This window comes from Protopterus annectens, chromosome 15.part0 (assembly GCF_019279795.1).
Source record: "Protopterus annectens isolate FY-2018-M chromosome 15.part0, PAN1.0, whole genome shotgun sequence".
Classification (NCBI taxonomy): Eukaryota; Metazoa; Chordata; order Ceratodontiformes; family Protopteridae; genus Protopterus; species Protopterus annectens.
The window spans coordinates 122944817-122967236 of NC_056749.1; the positions used below are offsets into that span (position 1 = coordinate 122944817).

The following is a 22420-nucleotide window of genomic DNA, read 5'->3' on the forward strand; positions in this document are numbered from 1 at the left end:
AAGGAACATAAAACAAAAGGGGGTATATTTCTGAAGAAATTTATAAAAATATTTGTTATGGAAGATGTGAATTCAGTGGCAAGAACTCAGAATTTGAATCTCATGTATGAGACATTACCTTTGCCTTTGTTTCAAGCAACTGATTCAGTGGACTTCATGGTACCTCTCCTGGAAAACACTTTCTTCTTGCTGTAATTGCAGAAAGCAGTATTTGAGACTTACAAGTCCTCAAATGCATATCTCCTTGCAGAATTTTTTTATAACGAAAAGGTATTTCTGGAGCTTAATCCCTTATTTACTCTTAGGGTTGTCTCAGTAGCATGTCACAGTAAATCTTTTCTGCTCCCTCTCTACTAGTTATATAAATATGAGGGGGAAATGCATTCTGCATGTACTGGTTGTCCACAGGCAACTAAGGTACTACACCAAAAGAGCACATTCCTTTAGAAGAACATTATTTATGTGTCCTTTTCTGTTTGTTTAATTTATTGTAAAAGTCCAACTGGGCAAAACCCATTTCCAGTAGAGGACCAGAGATAGAAAAGCTCCATAAATGACACTTGCAGTTACAATTTCAGTACATGTGATAACCAAGAAGTACACTTACAAATCGAGGGTGTAGCCAGAATTTTCAAATCTGTACTCACAGCTCCCAGACTACTGCCCCCGCCAAGCCACACCCACATCAATAATTTTCTCTCCGTCCACTGCCTTCCAAATTACTGCCCAAGCCATGCCTCCTTCATGATGCTGCTCTCTGAACTCATAACTGACAGCTGTATGCCAGAAAGTTAATCACTTTCATGAAGAAACAGCATGGGCATTTATTCCAAAAGTGCATTTTCCTTAGGTGGGAAACAACAAAATACCTTCCCATTTATGCTTAGGCAGACTTCACCTCTTTGGGAGCTGTACCATATTTTATCTGAAGGAAATTACGTCTGTCCCAAATCAGGATGGATTTTAAGTATTAATTTGATATACTAATAAATGAGGGGTCTGTATTGAAAACTCGAACATTTACTTACCCGAACACCTAAATGCCAACACGTCTTCATCGAACTGCAAAAACATCGATCGTTCTGAAGCGCGAAATCCAAAACGTCGATTTGTCATGGTTGGCCCTTCTGCGGTATAGCTCCGTAAGGTAAGTGTGCGATAGTTACGGACCTTAGGGTTAGGGTACAGGTTAAGTTAAGTGCATACTTGGTGTTATATGAAAGATTTAGTGTAGGGTTAAAAGTAGGGTTTTGTTTAGTGTATGTATGTGGCTTATTTAGTTAGTTTGTGTAGGTAGTATGTAGCGGGCAGTGGGATGGGACAACTATGACATTTCGAGTTTTTGAATTTCGCGGTTTTAGGGCGTTCAGTGTATTTACGGTTCGCGGAATATGTGTCGGCGTTTAGGTGTTCGTGTAAGTAAGCTTACGATATTTTGACAGAGATGCTAAATGAGCAGGTGGTAACTTAGTTGAACATAAAAGATCCCATGGCACTTGTCAAACAAAAGAGTAGAAGAAAATATTTATTTTAATGTCAAGAATCTCAAAAACAATGCCTGGCACTATGTCGAGCTAATACTAAATGATACCTCATTCTCCCAGAGGACAATAGTCTACTAGTTGGCAGATTCAGTTTGAACTTCATCCCCTTCTCCCCTCCACTATTCTCAGATCAAATTCACACATCTACACCCCAATCTTTAGACCTTCCCTGATCAAGTTCTCAAAGCACTAAGGCCAGGAGCACTACGTCTATGTGGTCTGATAACATACCAGGCTGCCTACTAGTCAGCCTAAAACATGCCTTGTCAGACCCTTTACAGATGTTATTCCGTATCAGCCTTATAACAAGTTTCGTGCTAGATGAATGGAGGATGGCAACAGTCATTCTCTTGTAGAAAGGTGGGGTTGCAACAGATCCCGGGTAATTATAGTCACATAAGCCTTACCAGTCTCATCTCTAAGGCTATGGAAAGGATCATTATGGAACTAATACATAAGGATTTAGGCAATCTGCATACTCTTGGCCCAGCCCAATTCAGATTCGTTAAGGGCAGGTCCTGCCTACGTAATATGTTCAACTTCTTTGAAAAAGTCACTGAGGCAATGGATGAGGCAGATCAGTATACACTGCATAGCTTAGACTTCTTAAAGGCATTTAATGCCATCCCACACTTTGGTATCATAGATAAACTCTCTCAACTAAATGTTAACACCTGTGTATCTGGTTGAATAGCAAATTTGCAAACAGAACTAGGGTCTGCCTCCTCCAAAAGACATGCCACTAGCAAAGTACTCTTGGGTTCAGTCCTTGGGGCACTCCTCTGGCATTTTCTGAGGTCATAGTTAATGTTAGGGTTTGTGGCTGGCCAAGTTTGTAGATGATTGTAAATTTGGTACCATCATAAACAGCCAGAAGACACTAAATTCCTACAAGTAGGCTGATTCCAAACTAATAGTCTGTGTCAAAACCATGACCTAAAACTAAATGCTAAGAAGTATATAATTGCATCGTTTAGCAAGCATGACTGTAGTTGCAACTATCTCACTGACAACACATCCCTATAAATTTACCCTGTAGTTAAGGATCTGGGAATCTGTCAACAATAAACTGTCCTTTGATCACCACATAGCCACGATTTGTAAGGAAGTCTTTTTTTTTTTTCCCATGTCACAGCCTCTATCTAAAGGTATGGTGTTCAGGTCCAGGAATATAATCATTCCACTGTACTTGGCACTTGTTACACCATTCATTGTCATCTGAATGACGCCTCCTGGTGCGTCTGCAGTTAACTCTTACTACTGCCTCTAGGCATCAAATATTGCTTGTTTGTATTTGCATCAATAATTCCAAAACCATGCTATGTACAAGGTTTTAAAAGATTCCATCTTAAAGCTTACACAATGGCAAACTCAACTGCATTAATATTTTATCTCTGTCTAGTGCAGGTAAATGGATATTAACTGTTGTTTTTATGTTATTAATTTTATAGATAACATTTTCACATTTTGTAAATATGTCAACAATCATGTAGCACAGACAGATCTCCTTAGCCTCATGTGAAAGCTCTCAGCTAGATGAATAAAATGCTGCTGTGACAGTGTGTGCATAACTTGAGGGGTTGCTGAGATATTTTAAGTTGTTTACAAAATATTGCAGATATAATAGTTACTGTATTTTCTGCAATTTAAGACCTAGAACCTAAATAATACTACCATTATAAAAATAGTTTGTGCTGAAGAGTTTGCCTTTTATACCTCTATCATAACCCCTATAGTTCCAGAAATATAAATATTTGTTTGAAATGTGAAGACATAATTTGATTCTGTCAAAAGGCCCATTGGAACTTACAGTACAAACTTCCAGAGCTCCACTGAAATAAATGAGATAATTCCTCTTTTGGTATGTGCCTGTTCAGACACTTGTCACAACTCAAAATGACCACAGTGTTTTCACCCTAAAACAGTCAAGGGTCTGAATCATAAAAAATCTACACTTCTTCTTTCGGCTTTTTCCCAGTTAGGGGTCGCCACAGCGGATCACTGTCCGCTCGCGATTGGCAGTGGAGTTTTACGGTGTCGAGTTGCCAGCCCAGCACCCAACCTTCCACAGAAGGCACACACACACACCTAGGGCCAATTTAGAGTGTCCAGTCCACCTATAGCATGTCTTTGGGATGTGGGAGGAAACCAGAGCACCCGGAGGAAATCCACGCGACCACAGGGAGGACATGCAGACTCCGCACAGAAGGCACTCCAGCCGAGGATCGAACTGGAGAACCTCTTGCTGTGAGGCGGCAACGCTAACCACTGCACCACCGTTGCTGCCCATAAAAAAACTACACTGAGCTTCTCAAAGCCTTGTATCTCTCTTGTCTGTGTCAGACAGGCTATAGAGAGGTGACCTTTGCTTCACCTATAGAGCATCAATGACCCTGTGCTGTTAGGACCTATTACATATTTGCTAGTCCACTTGTGCTATAAACACCCACTCAAGAGTCATCAATCCCTTTTATAAGATGAACAGAACTTGTAAGGATATGCAAGTATTATAGAGAATGCCTCTTCTGTGGAAGAGTCTTCCACTCCACATAAAGCAAAGTGCTTCTCATATTTTGTTCAAACATAATTTAGGCAAGTGGATGGTTAACAGAAAATTCACCCCTTAAACACCACCATCTCTTATGGATAGGGGAAACATGTAAATACCCCCAGCATATCCCTGTTCAGACCATTGTTGGGTTATTTTTATTTTGAAATATAGGGGCTAATAACTACCATGAGAACATAAGGCTAAGCTGCTTCATAAGATCTTCAGAGGCAAGTAGCCTAGTTAAGTACCTGTGAACCCTCTAAGTTTCCAGGCACCCTGACCTAGTTTCCCCTAGTAGTTTAACTACCACCTCTGGTCTACCCCAAGAGGAGACTACTAGCCTAGTGGGACTAACCCAGTCAACAAAAGATAGATGGATAATAAGGCTGCTACTTGCAACAACAATGGCTTTTGCATTAATATATAGTTTATGAAGAATATGCAGCCTGAAACCCAATCAGTTTTCTGGAGAACCATGTATTTTATGAAAAATATGCCAAAGATGTGAAGTGAAATCAGAAGCATTCATATGTTTAGTAATGTAAACTTCTGTCAGCTTGTGAAAAAACAGAGCTGATCAAGGATAGTAAAGTCCCAAATCAGGAACAGAATTTAACTATTGCTGTTGTTGACTAATAAGTTTGGTATGATAACATCTTTTACATTACTCTGTTTTCTAAAGGATATGAAGTCTTAAACTCAAGTATCTGAAATCCACATCACTCTGGCTGAGAATGACATTTTACATGGAACACATAGGTCTCAACCTTACATCTAGAAAATGTGGAATACTGTATCTCCACTATATTAAGTACCTCAACTAAGTAGCTCACAGTACAGTTAAGATGTTAATACCAATTAAAAGTTATTTTTATGAATTAATATAATTTACTCTTTACCATGGATTTTACTTAAAAGTTCTTAAAGGGGCAAAGAAAACAAAGTAGCTGGTTTATCTAATGACATTGGGCATGAGGAATCCCTTTAATCACTTGATCATTCACATTCTATATCTTGCTTGGGGAAGCATTATATTTCGAGTGAAAGATCTTCTAAAGTGGGCAACTAAGCAGCTAACAACTTTCCTCCCCCTAAGAAGTGATGTGCAGAGTTGATGGGGATTGGTGCACCTAAGCCATCAGCTATTCCCTTTTACACCCATCCATCCATCCTCGGTATTTTCTAAGGAAATGTGGAACAGATGTTTCATTAATCCATTCCAGAATATTCCTGGCTCTATTCCATCAGTTACTGTCCTTGCGTAAAGAAACAAGGCACACAACAACATTGTCAAATAAATAAAACTGACAGAAACAGAAAACTTGTAGAAGCAGACGCTGGCAGCTCCAGCAGTTAGCATCAAGACAAAACCTGTACACTCACTGTTTTTAGTGCTGCATTCTAAGTTCCTTACTGCTTTGCAGCTTAAACCCAACTACCGTATCATTTCAGTAGTCCATTTTAGTGTGTATTATTTATTTTATGAAGACCATACAGAAATTATGAAGCAAAAATTTGGACATTCTGGACAGTTGAGGGGTATGTACCTAAGGTCAGAAAATAACTTTCTCAAAGAATTAAATGATCAGTAACTAGGTTATCAGCTAGGAAGTTATATAAAGGTAGCCAGAATAAGATACATAGACAAGCACGTGTGCAGCACGTATAAATTTTGACAAGAAATATAAGACCAGAGTCACTGTGTTGTCTTTGCTTATTGATACACCAAAAGACAAACAATGCATCTCTGACAGACCATGATGCTTTGCCAGAGATGATCTGTACCTGACTCCCCTGGGATTCAGGTTACTGGCTAAGGCTCTTGCCACCCCTATAGTGCCTTTTTTAGGCAAAGTTCAAAGGACAAAACCACCACCATAACCGGTACAAGCATGCAAAATCAGAAAGTAGTGCTACTCAATGCTAGAAGTCTAAACCTCAAAATGCACTCTCTTAAGGCACTCCTAAAAATGGAGAACATCGATATCTGTGCAGTAACTGAGAACCTGGTTCAAGGCTCCAGATAGCACCCCTACAATACCAGGCCACAACTCTTACCACACGTTTTGGCCACCAAACCAGGACCAAAACACTAACGGTGGAGGAGTGTCCATATTCACCAAGGATATTCACAGCACCAGGCTAGCTGCCCAACGCAATATGTCTGAAATTCTCCAGGTGCAACTAACACAAGGTAAGACTACAATCCAAATTGTAGCTTGCTACAGATCCCCCACCATGCCCCAAGATTCTCACTACACCTTTCTAAACATACTGGAAAATATTAAGATACAACAAAATACCCTAATACTCGGTGATTTCAACTACCCTGCCATTAAATGGGAAAACTACTCGTGTACCAACACCTTTGCCCAGCAGTTCTTGGAATTCATAAATTCCAACGCTTTGAATCAACTAATCCTTAGTCCCACCAGGGGCTCCAATATCCTAGACCTGATCATTCCTAACATGGGAAATCGAAGCTCCACACCTATGGTCACCCCCTCATTGGTCAGGTCTTACCATAAGCTAATCACCCTTGACATCCACATCCCACCCCCCAGTAAGGAAACCTCTGTAAAAAACTTCTCCCAAGCCAACTTCATGCTACTCAAGTCAGAAGTGACAAACTTCATGACACCCATGCAGACGGGAACTGAAAATTCGACTGCTGAATCCCGCACTAAGGCACTGTACGAGCACATCCACTCGTGCATGAATCGTGCCATCCCCAATAGAACCAAGATGCTTTCCTCCAAAAAAGGAAGCCAATCTGGTGGTCCCTTGTCATAAACAAACTTTACAACAAAAAGAAGAAACTGTTGCAGAAAAGAGGAAAATCCCAGGATGCAAAAAAACTTCCTTATCAGCCTCAGTAAGAAGCTGAGATCCCTCATAAAATCCTCCAAAGCTAGTTACGAAAATAAAATTGACAAAGATTCCAAAGACAACCACAAGGCATTCTATGGCTATGTCAAGAATCTAAATGGCAACACTCAGATCTGCTCTGAGCTACAACAGAATGGTATTAAATATACTGATCCCAAGGCTTTTGCAAATATCCTGGCAGATCGGTTCAGTGCAAACTTCACCCCCACCCCCTAAAGAGCCCATCTCAATACCGAAGATTTGCCAAATTCCGGTAAAAACAGCCACACAGGTAAAAACGCACTCTCCAAAGCTAAGAGTACAGCATCCATGGGACCAGACGACATCGCAGGCTTTGTACTACATGAACTACAAAATGAACTGGCACCTCACCTAAGTGTCATGTTTAGTCATAGCCTCACCTCGGGCTTCGTACCCACTGAGTGGCGCACAGCTGCAGTTATCCCACTCCACAAGGGGGGGGATCCACCTTGGATCCTGGGAACTACCGCCCCATCAGTCTGACAAGCCTGATCTGCAAGGCCATGGAGCATGTTATCATGGAACTTATAAACAAAGACATTGGCAACCTTCAAACACTGGACCCCACGCAGTTTGGTATCGTGAAGGGGCGATCTTTTCTCCTGAACCTGATTGACTTCCTCATATCAGTCTCCAGAGCTGTGGACAAGGGTAAGGTGGTCCACACAGCCTATCTGGACCTCGCCAAGGCCTTCGACACCATCCCCCACTTTGGAATCATAGATAAACTTACTAAGCTAGACATTAATCCCTATGTCATTCGATGGGTTGCCAACTGACTTAACTGACAGAACCCACACTTTAAAAGTAGCCAACTCCAAATCCAGCTCCAGACAAGTGGAGTTACCTCAGGGTTCAGTCCTGGGACCGCTCTTGTTTGGCATCTACTTCTCTGAAGTACAGGCCAACACTAAGGGACTCTGGCTAACAAAGTTCGCAAATGACTGCAAACTGGGAGCCATTATTGAATCTTCAAGTGATGTGGATATTCTACAAAAGGGCCTTACAGAAACAGATGCTTGGTTCCAGAGCCATGGGCTCAAGTTCAATGCCAATAAATGTATAGTTATCCCCTTTGGGAAAAAACATGTACCCGTGAATTACCACATAGGTGGCAGTATACTAAACACTGAAAGTGTAATAAGATACTTGGGAACACAGGTGGACAGTGGTCTCACCTTCGATAACCACATTGCCACAACAGTCAGGAAATCCTTCTATGTGGCACACCTCATCACTAAGGGCTTTTCATCCAGAAAAAAAGGAGGTCACTGTCCCAATCATTGCACATTAGACCCATTGTAGAATACAACGCCCCATTTGGTATGTACCTCTCAAGACATCTGCAACAACTGGAAAGGCCACAGAAATACCTCACTAATAAAATCACAGGCCTAAAGCAGATGCCTTATGCTGACCGTCTAAAAAAAAAAAACTCCACCTATACTCTGTCGCATATCGTCTACTCAGAGGCGATCTCTGCTTAACATACGTGGCCATGTCAAACCCAGAGCTGTTGGACATGCTGCACTTAAAGAAATCCCAATCCCTTAGAGAGACACGCTCCAGGGATCTAAACCTTGTCATCACAATGAACAAAACATGCTGTAGGGATATGTTCCTGACCCAGAGGCTCCCCAGACTCTGGAATAGACTGCCCATACATGTCAAGCAGAGCGCCTCTTTGGCCCTCTTCAAAAGGAACCTTGATGATCACGTCATTCGCCCTGCTAGACAGGGGTCCATGGAAGTAAATACTGTGGGAAGAAATAGCCATGTTTTATTGGATTGTGGTTGTATATAAGTAAACAAATGTTATGATTTAGTGTAGTACTAACCTCTCTTTAAAGACAAGTCTGAGGAATATTATCAGAGGAAACTCCACTCTATTTCGAGTCTTTGTGGGTGGTTTACTGCTGAAAGAGCTTACTAGGCAGGATTTATCACCAATTTTGTTGGTGAAGCTAAGTACTGTGGTTTAAAAAGCATCGTCAAGGCAGTTGGACACTCCTGACCTTGGCTGTTTTCGTGATGGGCACCTTATGAATGAAAATGTATCTGCCTAACCAGAAGTTTCTCACTGCAGTTTAACCAGGACCAGCTTGGACTTTCTGTAAGATATTATGAGAGAGACATTTTCTGACATTGATAAGTCTCCAGATATGTCTGAGAGTTGGACTCTAAACATGATGATGCAGAAGAAGCATATGGCCATGGCCACATCTGCCTTGTTTACATTCTTCCTGATGGTTCAACTTTTGAGGACCTTTTAAAGAAAGTTAGTGGGTAGCTTAGCTTCTGTGACCCCTTGTATACAATGTCATTGAGAGTTGGATGAGTATCCGGGTTTTTAGGAATCACAGCCCAAGGTGGTTGTTCCTCTCCTATCCTTAATCTGCTTTTGTAAGTTCTGGCTATGCCTACATTCTGACCGAGGGGCTTTGAAGAAAGCAGACTCCTTCAAGCTGCCCAGGAAGTTATAGTTTGTCATGGAATTGTACAAGGTTTTTAAAGTGTCCAGTATTTACACACAAATATTTCTCTATTCTGGTAAACGTTGGTTTGAGTTATGATCTTGTCTCTTTTTTTTAAGCTATGTTTAAATTGGTAACAGATCTGTAATTGAAATTCTGTTATTCCTAGAATCTAATAATGACTGCTAAGAGGGTGTCAAAAAAGACTCTAAAGACCATGCATAGTTTCCCTTTTAGTAGCATATAAAGTTTATTCAAGCCACACTCTCAGGATATTGGTGAGTGCACATGCTTGGAGTTCTCCCAGTGAATTTAGTTTGTACTAATTCAAGCAAATGTATTTCATGCATGCAGTACACTCAGAACACAGCTCCATACTCTAGAAATGGACAGACTAAAGTTGTATACATGTTACGAGTCTTACCATCTGTTGTGGCTGTAGAACTGCACAGCAGGCCAACCATCATAAGGCTTTAGCCCTTACTGATAAGGTAGTGTTACTAAAGGTCAGACTGTTGCTGACACTAACCTCCAAATGTTTTATATTATTATTCATAGACCGTCTTTAAGTTCAAATTCACAGAGGCTGTAACCTTGAAGGATCAGAAGTAGATTATCTTAAACTTAACACCCAAGTACCTTGATCAAATGTTGATCTTAAAATAACTATTGGTATTATCAAAATTAATAGTCAGTGAAATCAAGGCTATTAATTTGTAGTCATCTGCGTACTTGGAGATCCAGCCTTTTTCAAACAGTAGGAGTGAGAAAGAAACCAAGTTTAGTATTGACCCTGATTACTGAACATTCCAATTGCTGGGAGAGATGTATTTGTCCATGGATATGGCTTGCCCAGAGTTGTACATAGTGCTGTCTTACCCTTTTACTGTCCACCTAATTATATAGGGATTAACACGGTATTCATGGATTATCCCATGGTACAATAGAGTATTGGATGCTGTGTGGTTGTAGCTCATAAACCAGAATCAAGTGCCAGACTCTCAGTTTCATAGAAGTCTGTTTAGATTGGCTGAAGTGGGCCTGTCAGGCAAAACCCTTGAGACTTGTGTATATCCTGTTCATAGGTAGGTGCTAGGCTATCGACCCAAGGGCCTACGTAAGCCTAGCCAAGAAGGTTCCCTGGCTTACGCCACCCAAGAAAGTTATTTTCCTGTGCCACTGTCGAGCAGAGACACAGAAGTGATCCCTGGGGAGTATTTCCTATTTCCCATCCACTCATCAAGATTTTTCTTGAAGAGTGCTAATGAAGAACTTTGCTTGACATAGATGGGTAGCCTGTTCCAGAATATGGGAAGTCTCTGGGACAGGAATCTATCCCTCCAGCATGTCCTGTTTATTGGGGTGACAAGATTTAGGTCCCTAGAGTGTGTAGCTCAGAGGGATTGGGATTTCTTTAGATGTAGCATGTCCAGCAGCTCTGGGTTTGGCATAGCTTTATATGTTGGGCAGAGTTCACCTCGGAGTAGGTTTTGCTGCATTGTCTCAAAGGAACAGTATTCAAAATTTTTCCAATCTTTACTTACAGAAGCAAAAAAAAAAAAAAACCTCCACAAAACAGCTTGAGTAAGAATATTCACGTGAATTCTGTACTTAAGAAAAGACATTAAAAATGCAGAAACCACTCACTGGGACCCAATTAGAAATCCAGTTTTACTTGCTAAGCTTCTAGGGCAGTCATTTTAAAGAAGATCCCTAGCTCCAGTTTTATAGGTAGATGTTATATGAGCTTTTTTCCCAATTTCATTCAAGGGATACTGAAACGTATCTCAGATTCTGCAATTGACAGGTCCAGTCAGTTCATCAGCCACCATGCTTTGTGATCTTTTGATCCTTGCCAGAGCCTTATGTATCATATGCATAGTAGTAGACCATTAGAGTTCAGGCCTAACTGTGTGTCAGACAAAGAAGTATTAGACATTGCTGTATAGGATATAAAGTATTCATTAGAGATTGCTTCACTCTCAGGAGATTACTCAAGTGTTAAGACAAATCATTGAACCTCCTGGGGTATTAGCACAGTCCATGGAGTTCACATGTAGAAAATGTGTTATTGTTAGGTAAATATGCTGAGTAATATTTTGTTTAGATCTCATGGAAACAATGGTTAACCTTTTTTATTTGCAGTTTAGATATTTCTTGATAACCTGTGTACATGTAGCTTTAGTTGTAAAATTGTCAGTCATCTTATGTCACCAGGATAGGAGAGGTTCCCATCAGAAGTTCTTGTTTTTAAGATTTTCACACAGATTCAAAGGCTCAGCACAAATTTGTGAAGTATATCCCAAGAATCCAACATTTTACACAGCATTGGCCATTCAATATATTTTGTAGAACTACTTGCTTTTTCAAACTTAACCTTACTGTAGTCATGTATATGTACAGCAAATAGGGCAATAGCTACAGATACTTAATTAAATGAGATTGTTACGTTATTACTGTTTTAGAATTTTGTTTGACACACAATTATTTTTGTTTTGGTAATGATTTTTTTTTTTTTTTACAAGTAAAAGTCACAGCGATGGGGGCTCCATTTGCTCCTGCCTATGTGATTATTTATATGGGAAATTTTGTAAAAAAATGTTTGTACCCACAAACTTTTTCTCTGAACGTGTGGTTGTGTACAAAAGGTACACAGATAACTTGTTTTTTTTATTTGTATGGGTAATGAGGTAAACTTTGTGGAGTTCTTGACTGAACTGAATAGGAATACACACTGTCTTAAGTTTACACATGAATTAAGTAAGGAATCTACTCATTTTCTGGCTGTAGAGTTTTATGTATGTGAAGATTATATTATTCAATATAAACAGTATAGGAAAAAGATAGCAGTTAACAATTTCTGCTTGCAACCAGCTTGCACCCACCGCATTTAATTAACTCCTTCCCATATGGGGAATTCAGAAGAATCTTTTTTAATACTTCACTGGAGAATTTTAAGGAAGTTGGGTTAATGGAGCTGAAGGATAGACTTTTAGCTTCTGGGTATTCCTTGGGAACTTTGGATAATGCCAGAAGGAGATTTGATGAAACTGAAGGGAGGGAGAGGTAGTAAACAGCAGAGGTTGAGCAAACAATTGAGGGAGAATTCTGTAGGTCAAGATTATCTTCTCCTTTCAGGTTTTCTCGTTAGGGGTCAGGATTATAGTGACAAAAAACTTTATTTTGTCACTAAATATTCACTGTTTTTGGAGATTTTGAAAAACCTTGTCAGAGACCTATGGCATCTAATGTATCAGGATGACATGGTGGGGGGATTGTTTCCAAAGCACATTACATTTTTGTATGGTAGATATAATCTAAAAGAGATTTTGAATTTCAAGCATAGGCAGCCTACCACAGCTTTGGAAAGAAGGGGCTTCTTTGCATGTGGACACTATAAGGTTTGTTTTAAGATCAGGAACTTAGGAACCAAAATCAATGGAAGAAAATTTATTTCTAGGGAGAGGTTTGGCAGTGAATCATGTGGGGTGGTGTATATAATTGGGTGTGGTTGTAGTGTTACCAAGTGGTATGTGGGGCAGACAGAGCGAAAAGTTAAGATTCATATTTTAGAACATTTTGGTGATATTAGGAAATGCAATTTAAAAAGTCCTATGGCAAAACATTTTTATAATGTGCACCAAGGTTCAGATGCTTATTTCTTATTTAGTGTCTTAGCCCAACCTTATTTATTCATAGGGGTGAATTTGCTAGTAAATTAAATGAATTAGAAAGTAAAATGATATCAAATTACAAAACACCATACCCTACAGGTTTAAATATGGAGATCCTGTTTAACTATTTAACTCTTGTACTTTATTGGATGGAATAAGTGTGTTTTGTGAAGTATGGTAAGATGTTATTTAAGATGTGATTTAAGATGTTATTAAAAGTTTTTCAATTAAGTATTTACAATTTAATTAATGTTTATTAAATAATGGCTTGTCAATTAACTGAGTCTGACCTGTATAAAAATTGCCTTTGGCTGGAGGTTAAGCATCCTGAGAAGGTGAATGGCTGAGGTACCAGATGTACTTGGACTAAACTGAGCTGGTTGAACACCCTGGTGGACTTTTGTATTTTTTGTAACTAAAGATTACCTATTATTGTTAGTAGGCAACCCATTATTGTTAGTGTCATCTAGGACACTTTTTCCACAAGTTCGTTAAAAATTACCTGGGTGAAATTCTTCATGGAAATGATCTTTAGAAAATTCAGAAGCAACGTGACTATCACAGAACAGGTAACCCAAATCAGTATATCAATGATCACAGTCATATTATCCAATGAGACCAGGGTGCTCAATAACAGGCAACGAGCCTTAGGAGAATTAATGGCCCAAATATCTGTCTGTATCCAATATTTCCACATCAAGATTAAAATAAATAGGCCTATCCCTTGTAGAAGAATGGAGAAAGGCAACAATACCATCACCATACTCTTGTTGCAGGGTCAAGACATGCACATACTGGAAATTATTTAAATGTATGTTTGAAGAATTTAAAGTTTCTGTGATGACACAAATACCATAATCATTCTTTGTTAACAGGATATCCAGTCCATCAAATTTATGTACTAGACTATGAATATTAGTTTAAAAAATATAAAATAAAAAGATCCTCACTCAGTCATGGGGTCTAGCAAAACATAATGGCCTGGGAGTCTTGTTCTTCCTAAAACACTCCGTATTGGCCTTAACTTCAGATGTAAAAAGCTTCCTCTCTAAGTAATTTGAGATGTGTGTTACCTTGTTAAAGTTTCTTATTCACAGTGGTTTCTTCTTGTGTAGTCCTAATTTTCAAATGAAAGCAATCTTAACCCAAATTATTGAACATTTGCACTTTTGTGCATTCGTAACAAGACAACCTTGGTGATAGCATTATTCCATTCTGAGTTAGGTCTGCATTCTTAATCCTGCAAAATTGTGTCACCTTTGAAACCTTGACTGTCGTGTTATTGAATGGAGTTACTGTTAAATCATTTACATTTGTAAGAATCAAAATACATTGGCAGTCCTGCACCTTGGAATGATGTCAGTGATATCAAGTAATCTTAACCATGTAAACAATAGACTGTTACTTCCCATTATTAAGAATAGCTATTGGTCTAGACCATAGGCAGTACTTTTAACATGGAATCCTTCAAAATTAAAAGATCATTTTAAAGAACTTTGTTATTTCTAGACAGTTTGATTTAGCAAAAGTAGAACTTTACCCTCTAAAGCTCTGCAGTACCTCTGAAACTGAACAGTTGCTTCTGGATGTGTCTCTTAATTCTGATTTCTCTGGTCAAAGTCATTTGTGAAGACTCCTGAAAAGTTCCCAGGTATGAGCTATAGGCTAGATAAAAAGTACTCATCCTCCTGTGTGTACTCCTGTTTGGGCTAGCACCCCATGGTTACTTCCATGGTAATGTAGGCAGCACATGATACTGAATGCCAGCCTTCTCCTGTATATATGTGTGTGTGTGTGTTTGTAGAGTCTGTGTTTAGGGGTCACAAAAGTTTCCTTTGTCAGGCTATGTACAAGTTGGTCTGTGTAATCATTTGCCTCTCATTCCAAACCATCATTGAGGTGATTTTTCAGACATGATCATGAATCATGGTCGTATCACAAAATAACTCTCGAAGCTGTCTTTAAACGGGTTCACTTTATAACATCGAAATACTGAAATGTTGAATTTCAGTATCTCGAAGCTATAAAGTCGAATGTTAAAAATAGCGAACATTCATAATTGCGAATTTGACGTATGTCGAAAATATGTTGAATTCGCGGTTATGAAGTTGCGCTATGTAATGTCCGGGTTTGTGTTTTGTTGGTGCGCGGTGCCGTGTTTGGATGTAGGTGTTATGTCAGGTAAGTGAGTGTTTTGTAAGGGTTTTGAGTGGGAGTTAGAGTGTGTGTGAGGGACTGGAGAATGTGCGTGTGAGAGTGAGCTTTTGTGTTGTGTTTGTGCGATCTCGGAGTTAGTATATATAAGTAGGAGGGGTGTGGGGGGTGCAGGGGGGCTTTCCCCCCTGATTATGTGTGTGTGAGTTGTGTATGTGTGTTGTTTTTTTGTTTATGTTGTGATGTGGGTGTTGTGTTGTATGTTTAGTGTAGTGTGTGCGGTGTTTTCGGTTATGTGGTTTCGCCGTTTTTGTTTGTCGGTGTTTTGTGGATTCGGTTTTATAGTCTCGAGATACTGAAATTCGGTATTTCAGCATTTCGAGGTTATAAAGTGAATCCCTTTAAACATGTTCTTGTTTCCCCTTTTAGTGATTTTTGACAGTGGATGTTTTTCTTCTTGGTTGAGAGAGATTATCTGGTAAAGTTGAAAGAGAACTGTAGAAGAATTGAATTTACTTTTGCTGTGAAAACTGTGGCAGCAGAACCTTAAAGGGGACATTAGGGCTTACTTCATGCTGCAAGCTTATTTAAAGAATTTTTCAGATGCATGTCTGTACAAGGGTATAGGTGAACCTGCTATACGCCTTACATTTTTCAAACATTACAGATTGTACTGTAAGTCCCAAACCAGTTCAGGATTTTGAAAGGGTATCCTGAGAGTCTGCTTTCATATTCTGTCACCTCTTATCTCTTAGAACTCCAAGAAGGTACTTGTATTCTACCCTTATATTTTATTTCTATATACTTTTTTCCCTGCTGTGCCTCCTGATTTTGGAGCCTCCCTGTACCAGCCAAGCTCATCCCTTCTCCCATGCTGGGTATTTTTCAGTGAGAATAAGAGCTGGTCAGGGTGAGGTCATTATACAGACAGCCTCAGTGGTGCTTTAAGCCCTCAGAGGTCATGCCAGTGAGGAAGTATTTGTTATGGGCACTGTTCAGTAGCTCTGGTGGAGAACAAGGAACTTTAGTCACCATTGTAGCCAGTATGCTCTCTCCACGTGATTGCATGCTCCCATGTATGGTGATGAAGTGCTTCCAAGATTGCAGCTTGGCTTTAAAATGCCTTCCCTTGAGCTATCCTTAGTATCACCACCCCTGTGCAGGATTGTGGTGTTAAACGACCTTGGACCCACCTCCCTTCCTCTTAGGTATAGGCACTCCCATTCTCACTATTCCACATCAAATAGATGACAAAGCTGCTAATTAAAACTGTGGTCATGTGGGCCAAAAGCATGACTTTTCCCTGTATGCAAGTGGAGATGGGCCTAATTTTGTTTTTATTAATTTCAAACTGTAATTAATACAGCTGAGCGAATACTAACAGCAGATCTTCAAGAGACAAGTATTTAATTGGTTGGTTACCTTCTGTCTTGCCATCCATATAGTTCTAATGATACTCTTGTATTTACTTTATGGTTTGTTTGTGGGTTTTTTTTTTTTTTGCAAAGTGATTATAGCATACTTCTAATTTTTTTATAAAGTTTCCAGGAAGCATAGCCATAACCCATATCTGTCCTTTCCTTGTCAGAAGAATGATGCTGACTCTAGAAGCATAGAAAGGCGGTGGCCATGTGACCTAGGATGAATTAGTGACTCAGGCATCTCACAGAGGTTGATCACGGTGAGATTGGTGTTCACATGCAGGCAGATTGTTAATCAAGCCCTGGTATAGGCCAGGGTTTGGAGTTATTGCTGGGTTGTGAGAGTGTGGGATGGCCAGAGAGACAAGGCTGCATAGACTACACCTCATTGTCTACTCAGCCTACTCACTGCAGTATCTGCAGATTTGGTATAGGGCGTCAAAAGAAGCCTGGAGCAATCAGCATGTAGTACATGCAGGTACTCACTCTGCTATCCGCTTTCCCTTACCACCTTGCTGACAAACCCATCTGAGGGGTAGTGTCAAACACATGCCACTTTACAGTGCCCCTCCCCTTCCCAGCCAACAGCCCAAGAACCAAAGGTAGTACCAAGAATCTAAGTGGTGTGCATCAGCTGACGGTCAGGCTACATTTCCAGGAACAAAAATAAATAGGGTTATGTTCCTCGCTGGAGAAAGTGTAACCTTTTGAGAATGGCAGTAAATTTTTGAATATGGTGGTTCGAAACTAAAATCATTGGTATCAGGCAGAAATCTCGATTCTGCCAGGATAAGTTGTAGTAACACAGATAAACATTGAAGGTAAGAATGACTAAGTTCTAAAATGCTTCTCGAAAATCTAACTAAGGTGAATAATCATTCAGTTTTACTATTTTCAGTAGCTTCTCAGTCAGCAGAAGTAAGCGCTTTGTTCATTGAGCTGTTTAGATATTATTCAGTTCATCCAGGGTTCCCCTTGTAAAACATTCACTGAAAGTTATTTTTTAGACTATCTGCTTGATAAGCTAGGCTGCTATAAAGTAATTTTTGATTACTTCATATAAACTCTTCACTTTTGAAATTCTGCATCATACTGTATGTCACTGGTGCAGGAATGTTATATTTTGACAGGAGTTGCTTTGAATCCACTTTTTCTTGAACTTATCTTTTGATGGCTAGATGTTTTGCAAGCTGCTATTTTACTGTTACCAATGTTATGATAAATATGACACAGTTGTATTTTAACTAAACATGTTTTGGGTTTAGCAAGTAAGGATTTTATGATGGCACAACCTACTATATTAATGAATGACATTGTCAAATTCTGGAACGTTACATGTTTCCACGAATATATGCATTGATTACTTGAGAGAAGGAGGGTATGAAAAAAGTGATTTAGTGGTGCTTTGCTTGTGTGACAAAAGGGAGATACTGCCAGTGCGGCTAGCTGGAATTTTGTAAATAATTGTATGTCATTTGTGAATGCCAGACTAGTCTGTACAAGATGCTTGTATTACAAATATATTAGAATGCTTGTATTACAAATATATCAGAACTGTATGTCATGTGTATATCAAACTGTTTTGTACAGATGTTTGTGTTGAAAAGGTCTTTGTAAAGTGCTGTGTTTAAAATGTATCCTCAGTGTGCCCTACTGGAAAAGAACAGAAATGTACATGCACTATTGGAACTGTTTAAATGTATACATTTTAACAGTGGAAACTGGAATGCAGGAAGTTAACCTCAGTCCTGCAAACTTTAGAAAAATATCTGAAATTGAAGTACTTTATAGGCTACGCCTAAAGATGTTTCAATGCAGCTAGAGACAGTCTTACTAGGAAGATTTCTGTATTGTCTTTATGGTGGCTAATTGCTACTTTGGAAGCAGGAAGGAATGTAATTGTTTTAAGATTTTCAGCATCTGCCAAAGATCTGAGCAAAATCCCTTGTATGAGTATTTTTACAGGTAGATGATAAATACTGCCAGCTTCAGCAGTGGGGGTTTGCATGAGAACTAGAAGTCAGATGAGCAGAAATTGTCATTCTGCAAGATATCCCAGCAGTAGTACTTTAGATATTATTTTGAAAAGTCTCTTGGTGAGACAGACCATTCTGTCTTGGACCTGACAACAACAAGAAGCACCATTCACCACATCTGCCTTGATCGAATAGTAAGTTACTAGGGAATAGTATCATTATCTTAGATATAGTCAGGAATGTAGCAAAGCTTAGTTTAGATTTTGTTTTTCTTTATTTGTGTGAACCTGTACTGCAATGTTTTAAATATTTCCTGTGGTTTTGAACTCTGATGTCACTGTGAATATATATTTAGCATTGTCTTGTTCTTTTATTATTTGTTATTAAATATATTTAAACCTTTCATTGTGGCTGATCTGTGTAGAGATATTTAAGTTTTGAGAGTACTTGCATATTTATTTGATGACACTCTGTGGGCCACTATGAATAGTCTTGCTCTTGGTCAAACTACCATTTGTGTTAATATTAATATTACACAGTAAGATTGGACACCCTTTGTTAAGATAGCTGGCAGGAGTGACTGGTGGCAGTGAAAACTACCTTATAGTCTGGGCAGAAGGGGGCATAGTTGTTAAATCTGTACCAGCCTTCTCCACGTACGTGTGTGTGTGTGTGTGTGTGTGTGTGTGTGTGTGTGTGTGTGTGTGTGTAAATCAAACCTCAGAGTGTGTGTGTCAGCTACTCGGGCAGGGACATGAAGCACTGGTTGGACAGAGAAGGTGCTGGAGGTCTTGGCTTGGTCACCCAGCTGAGATCTCAACTCTGTAGCTGTGCCAGTGGGGAGACTTATTGAGGATCCGGAGAAAGAAGGAAAAACCAGCCCTGACTTGACTGGTCTCTGTGTGCTCTTAAGGGAAATTGCACTTGATGCAGTGAGCTGCATCTGGAAATACTGTGAGTGTACCTGACATCCTCCCAGTGTACATCCTCCACTGTTGCCAGTGGCGAGGATTGAGGCTCCTTGATTACTGGTTGGCAGTGGTGGGTCGTCACAGCTTGTATCATATTCGTGGTGTTACATGCAAGTGTTCATCTTTTTACATAAAAGAGGGTTTATCCTTACATAATCCTTAGAGTAGTGCCACATGACAGGTTAATTTGAATTCTCGACTGTAGTCAGTTAGCAAGAAGATGCCACTCTGGTAGGAATGGAAATATTACAGTTTACTTGGTGGGGAGACTGAGAAGTAAACTTAGATGTCAGTATTTGAAGTTTGCAAACCATTGTTTTCCATATACAAAGTAAGACTTCCTAAAGGGCTTTATAACAAAAATAAATGTGAATAAAAATATTTCTTTGCAAAAAAAAAAAGTGAAGTTGGTAAGCTACTTTTGTTAAAGTGGTTAATATTTTCTTTCTTTCTCAGATGACTCCTGGTGAGATAAAGTTTTCTGTTCATGTTGAATCTGTTTTGAACCGTGTTCCTCAGCCTGAATACAGACAACTCCTAGTTGAAGCTATTCTGGTACTTACCATGTTGGCAGATATTGAAATTCACTCTATTGGTGGGATCATTCATGTGGAAAGGATTGTTCACACGGCAAATGATTTATTTGTTCAAGACCAGGTAATGATCTCTGTTTGTGCCTCTGTAGGTTTAACTGGAAGTTTTTGTATACTCCTATACCAGCTGTGTTTTATTTACAAAAAAAAACAAAAAAGGCTTAAGAAAGGAAAAAAGAAAAACTTGCATGTGATTCTTCAGAAAAGGGATGATATAATTAAAGCTAAACCTGACCATTTGATTTGGAGGACTACAGGGAAGAAACCTTTAGATGTAAGAAGACCGGTTATATTTAATGAAATGATTCCTAGAAGCTTGCAGTTTGTCCTGACCCTTAACCCTTAAGGGACAGGTGGAATCCTACCATTCAACATATTATGTAGGGAATTGTTAGAAATACATGCAAAACATTTTAAAATAGAATAAATACTTAAAATAAGAATGCCATGCTGTCAATGGGTGTATCAGTCCACCCATTTCAATATAGCAGACACATGCATGTCACAGCTTCTTTGATTAATCTTTATGCTATAAATACGTTTTCAAATAGAGGGGAACAAGTCATCTCACCATAACAAACATCAATTTATTGGTTCATGGAGAAAAGGATATTGAAAGTATGGAACAAGAAAGCTACATTGGAAATGTAGCTTTCATGAACATATTTCCTCAACACTAATGGGCACACAACCATATTCTGGACATTTCATACATTTGTATTTTCACAGAATGTCACTGTAATAGTAAAGCTCAAAATTCTGAATTTGCCCATCCTCTATTCTGTGTCATCTTCTTTGTGAAGGTCAACACTGGTGCATGGCCACCTTTGAATATATCTATGTAAGTACATAAAACACTGATGTACAATTCTTTTCACCATCTCAGTGCTGCAAGTCCTGTATTCTTGATAGAGTAGTTTTAACTGTGTTGTGGCTGATGTTGATTTAACCATTTTTTTAACAATTTTGGTGAGAAATAAGTGAAAATAAATTATGTTAAGTGAGAGATGACCACATTAAAATGTTTTAACTTACTTTCCTTCATTTATCAAGAAATAGATATAAACAAGGTCAACAGTAAGAAGAATAAAAATGGAAGACTTGAAAAGGTAGATAAAAAGTGGTCTTCAAAGACAAAAGTAGCACCACTTCAGAGAAGGGTGTTTCCATACTGATGGCTTCCAAAAACTGGGTTCGCAAATAAATGTCTAAAGCATCAAAATTCCTATTGCTTAGCTTTGCATTTGTTTCATAATGAAGATGGTATATCATCACCTTTATTAGTATCTATATTGGTATCACCTGTGATCATTCTGGATCCAGAGACCTTGTTTCTGGGCAAGTCTACCATCTCCATTTCTGTTACGAATGTAATACCCATTCTGTGTCCATGCTGGTATGCTTCTGCTACATTACCCATCCTGTATCCATCTGGATCTGCTTTTTGCAGTACTTCATCCTGTACCCATCTGGCTCTTATTCTTGGTCAGTATTTAATCATGTTTGCCAAACAGTATTTAAACTTAGTGCTGGAGTCCATAAGGCAGCAATAATGAGAGACGTACGTTTCCCCAGCACAGCATTTATTTGTGTTTATAATGCAAGATGTAGACCTTTGCAGGTCGTTGAGGATAGAAACTAAAATAAGCCCTTCTTATTTCTTTTCTGGTGATGAGGAGGACGTTTATATAATCCAGACAGATTTTTCTCCTTCCTTACATTTGACCATGAGGACATTTAGAACCTTTGGGTTCTCATCCTGCAAGCATCCCCTTTGCAGATGTTTTCAACTGTAGGGGAAGAAATTTTCATTTGGCCTGCACTTCATCTCAAGCTAAAGGTTGTGTAAGAATTACGAGGCTTCTGGGTTCAAATGTGCAGGCCCTTCTCTTTAGGAAGTTTCTTATGATGTCTTGAGTGTTGTTAGAGCCCAGATTCTCAATCAGCTGCACCAAAAAGGGCTCTTGGGATGCATAAGTCATCTGTGGATAGACAGGATTTATAGAATACCCATAAGCCAGATCTTGCTTCTATTTTCCTTTCAGAATGATCTCAGAATATTTACTGTGTTTTTAGCAACTTTAGAATTTGTTAGAGTCAAGAATCTTAGATTAATATGATAAACTAGTTTACACACATAGTAAACTAACTG

General features: G+C 39.1%; 1 protein-coding gene across 5 annotated transcripts in view; it reads left to right on the top strand.

The window, feature by feature from the left end:
• The window catches only part of PHKA1 (phosphorylase kinase regulatory subunit alpha 1), a 3177076-nt gene that overhangs the window by 3103306 nt on the left and 51350 nt on the right, over window positions 1–22420 (top strand). For all 5 annotated transcript variants that reach the window (XM_044057561.1, XM_044057557.1, XM_044057558.1 and 2 more), the window contains one exon: window positions 20132–20332. In XM_044057561.1, coding sequence (XP_043913496.1) covers window positions 20132–20332 — 201 coding nt within the window. The remainder of the gene's footprint in view (window positions 1–20131; window positions 20333–22420) is intronic.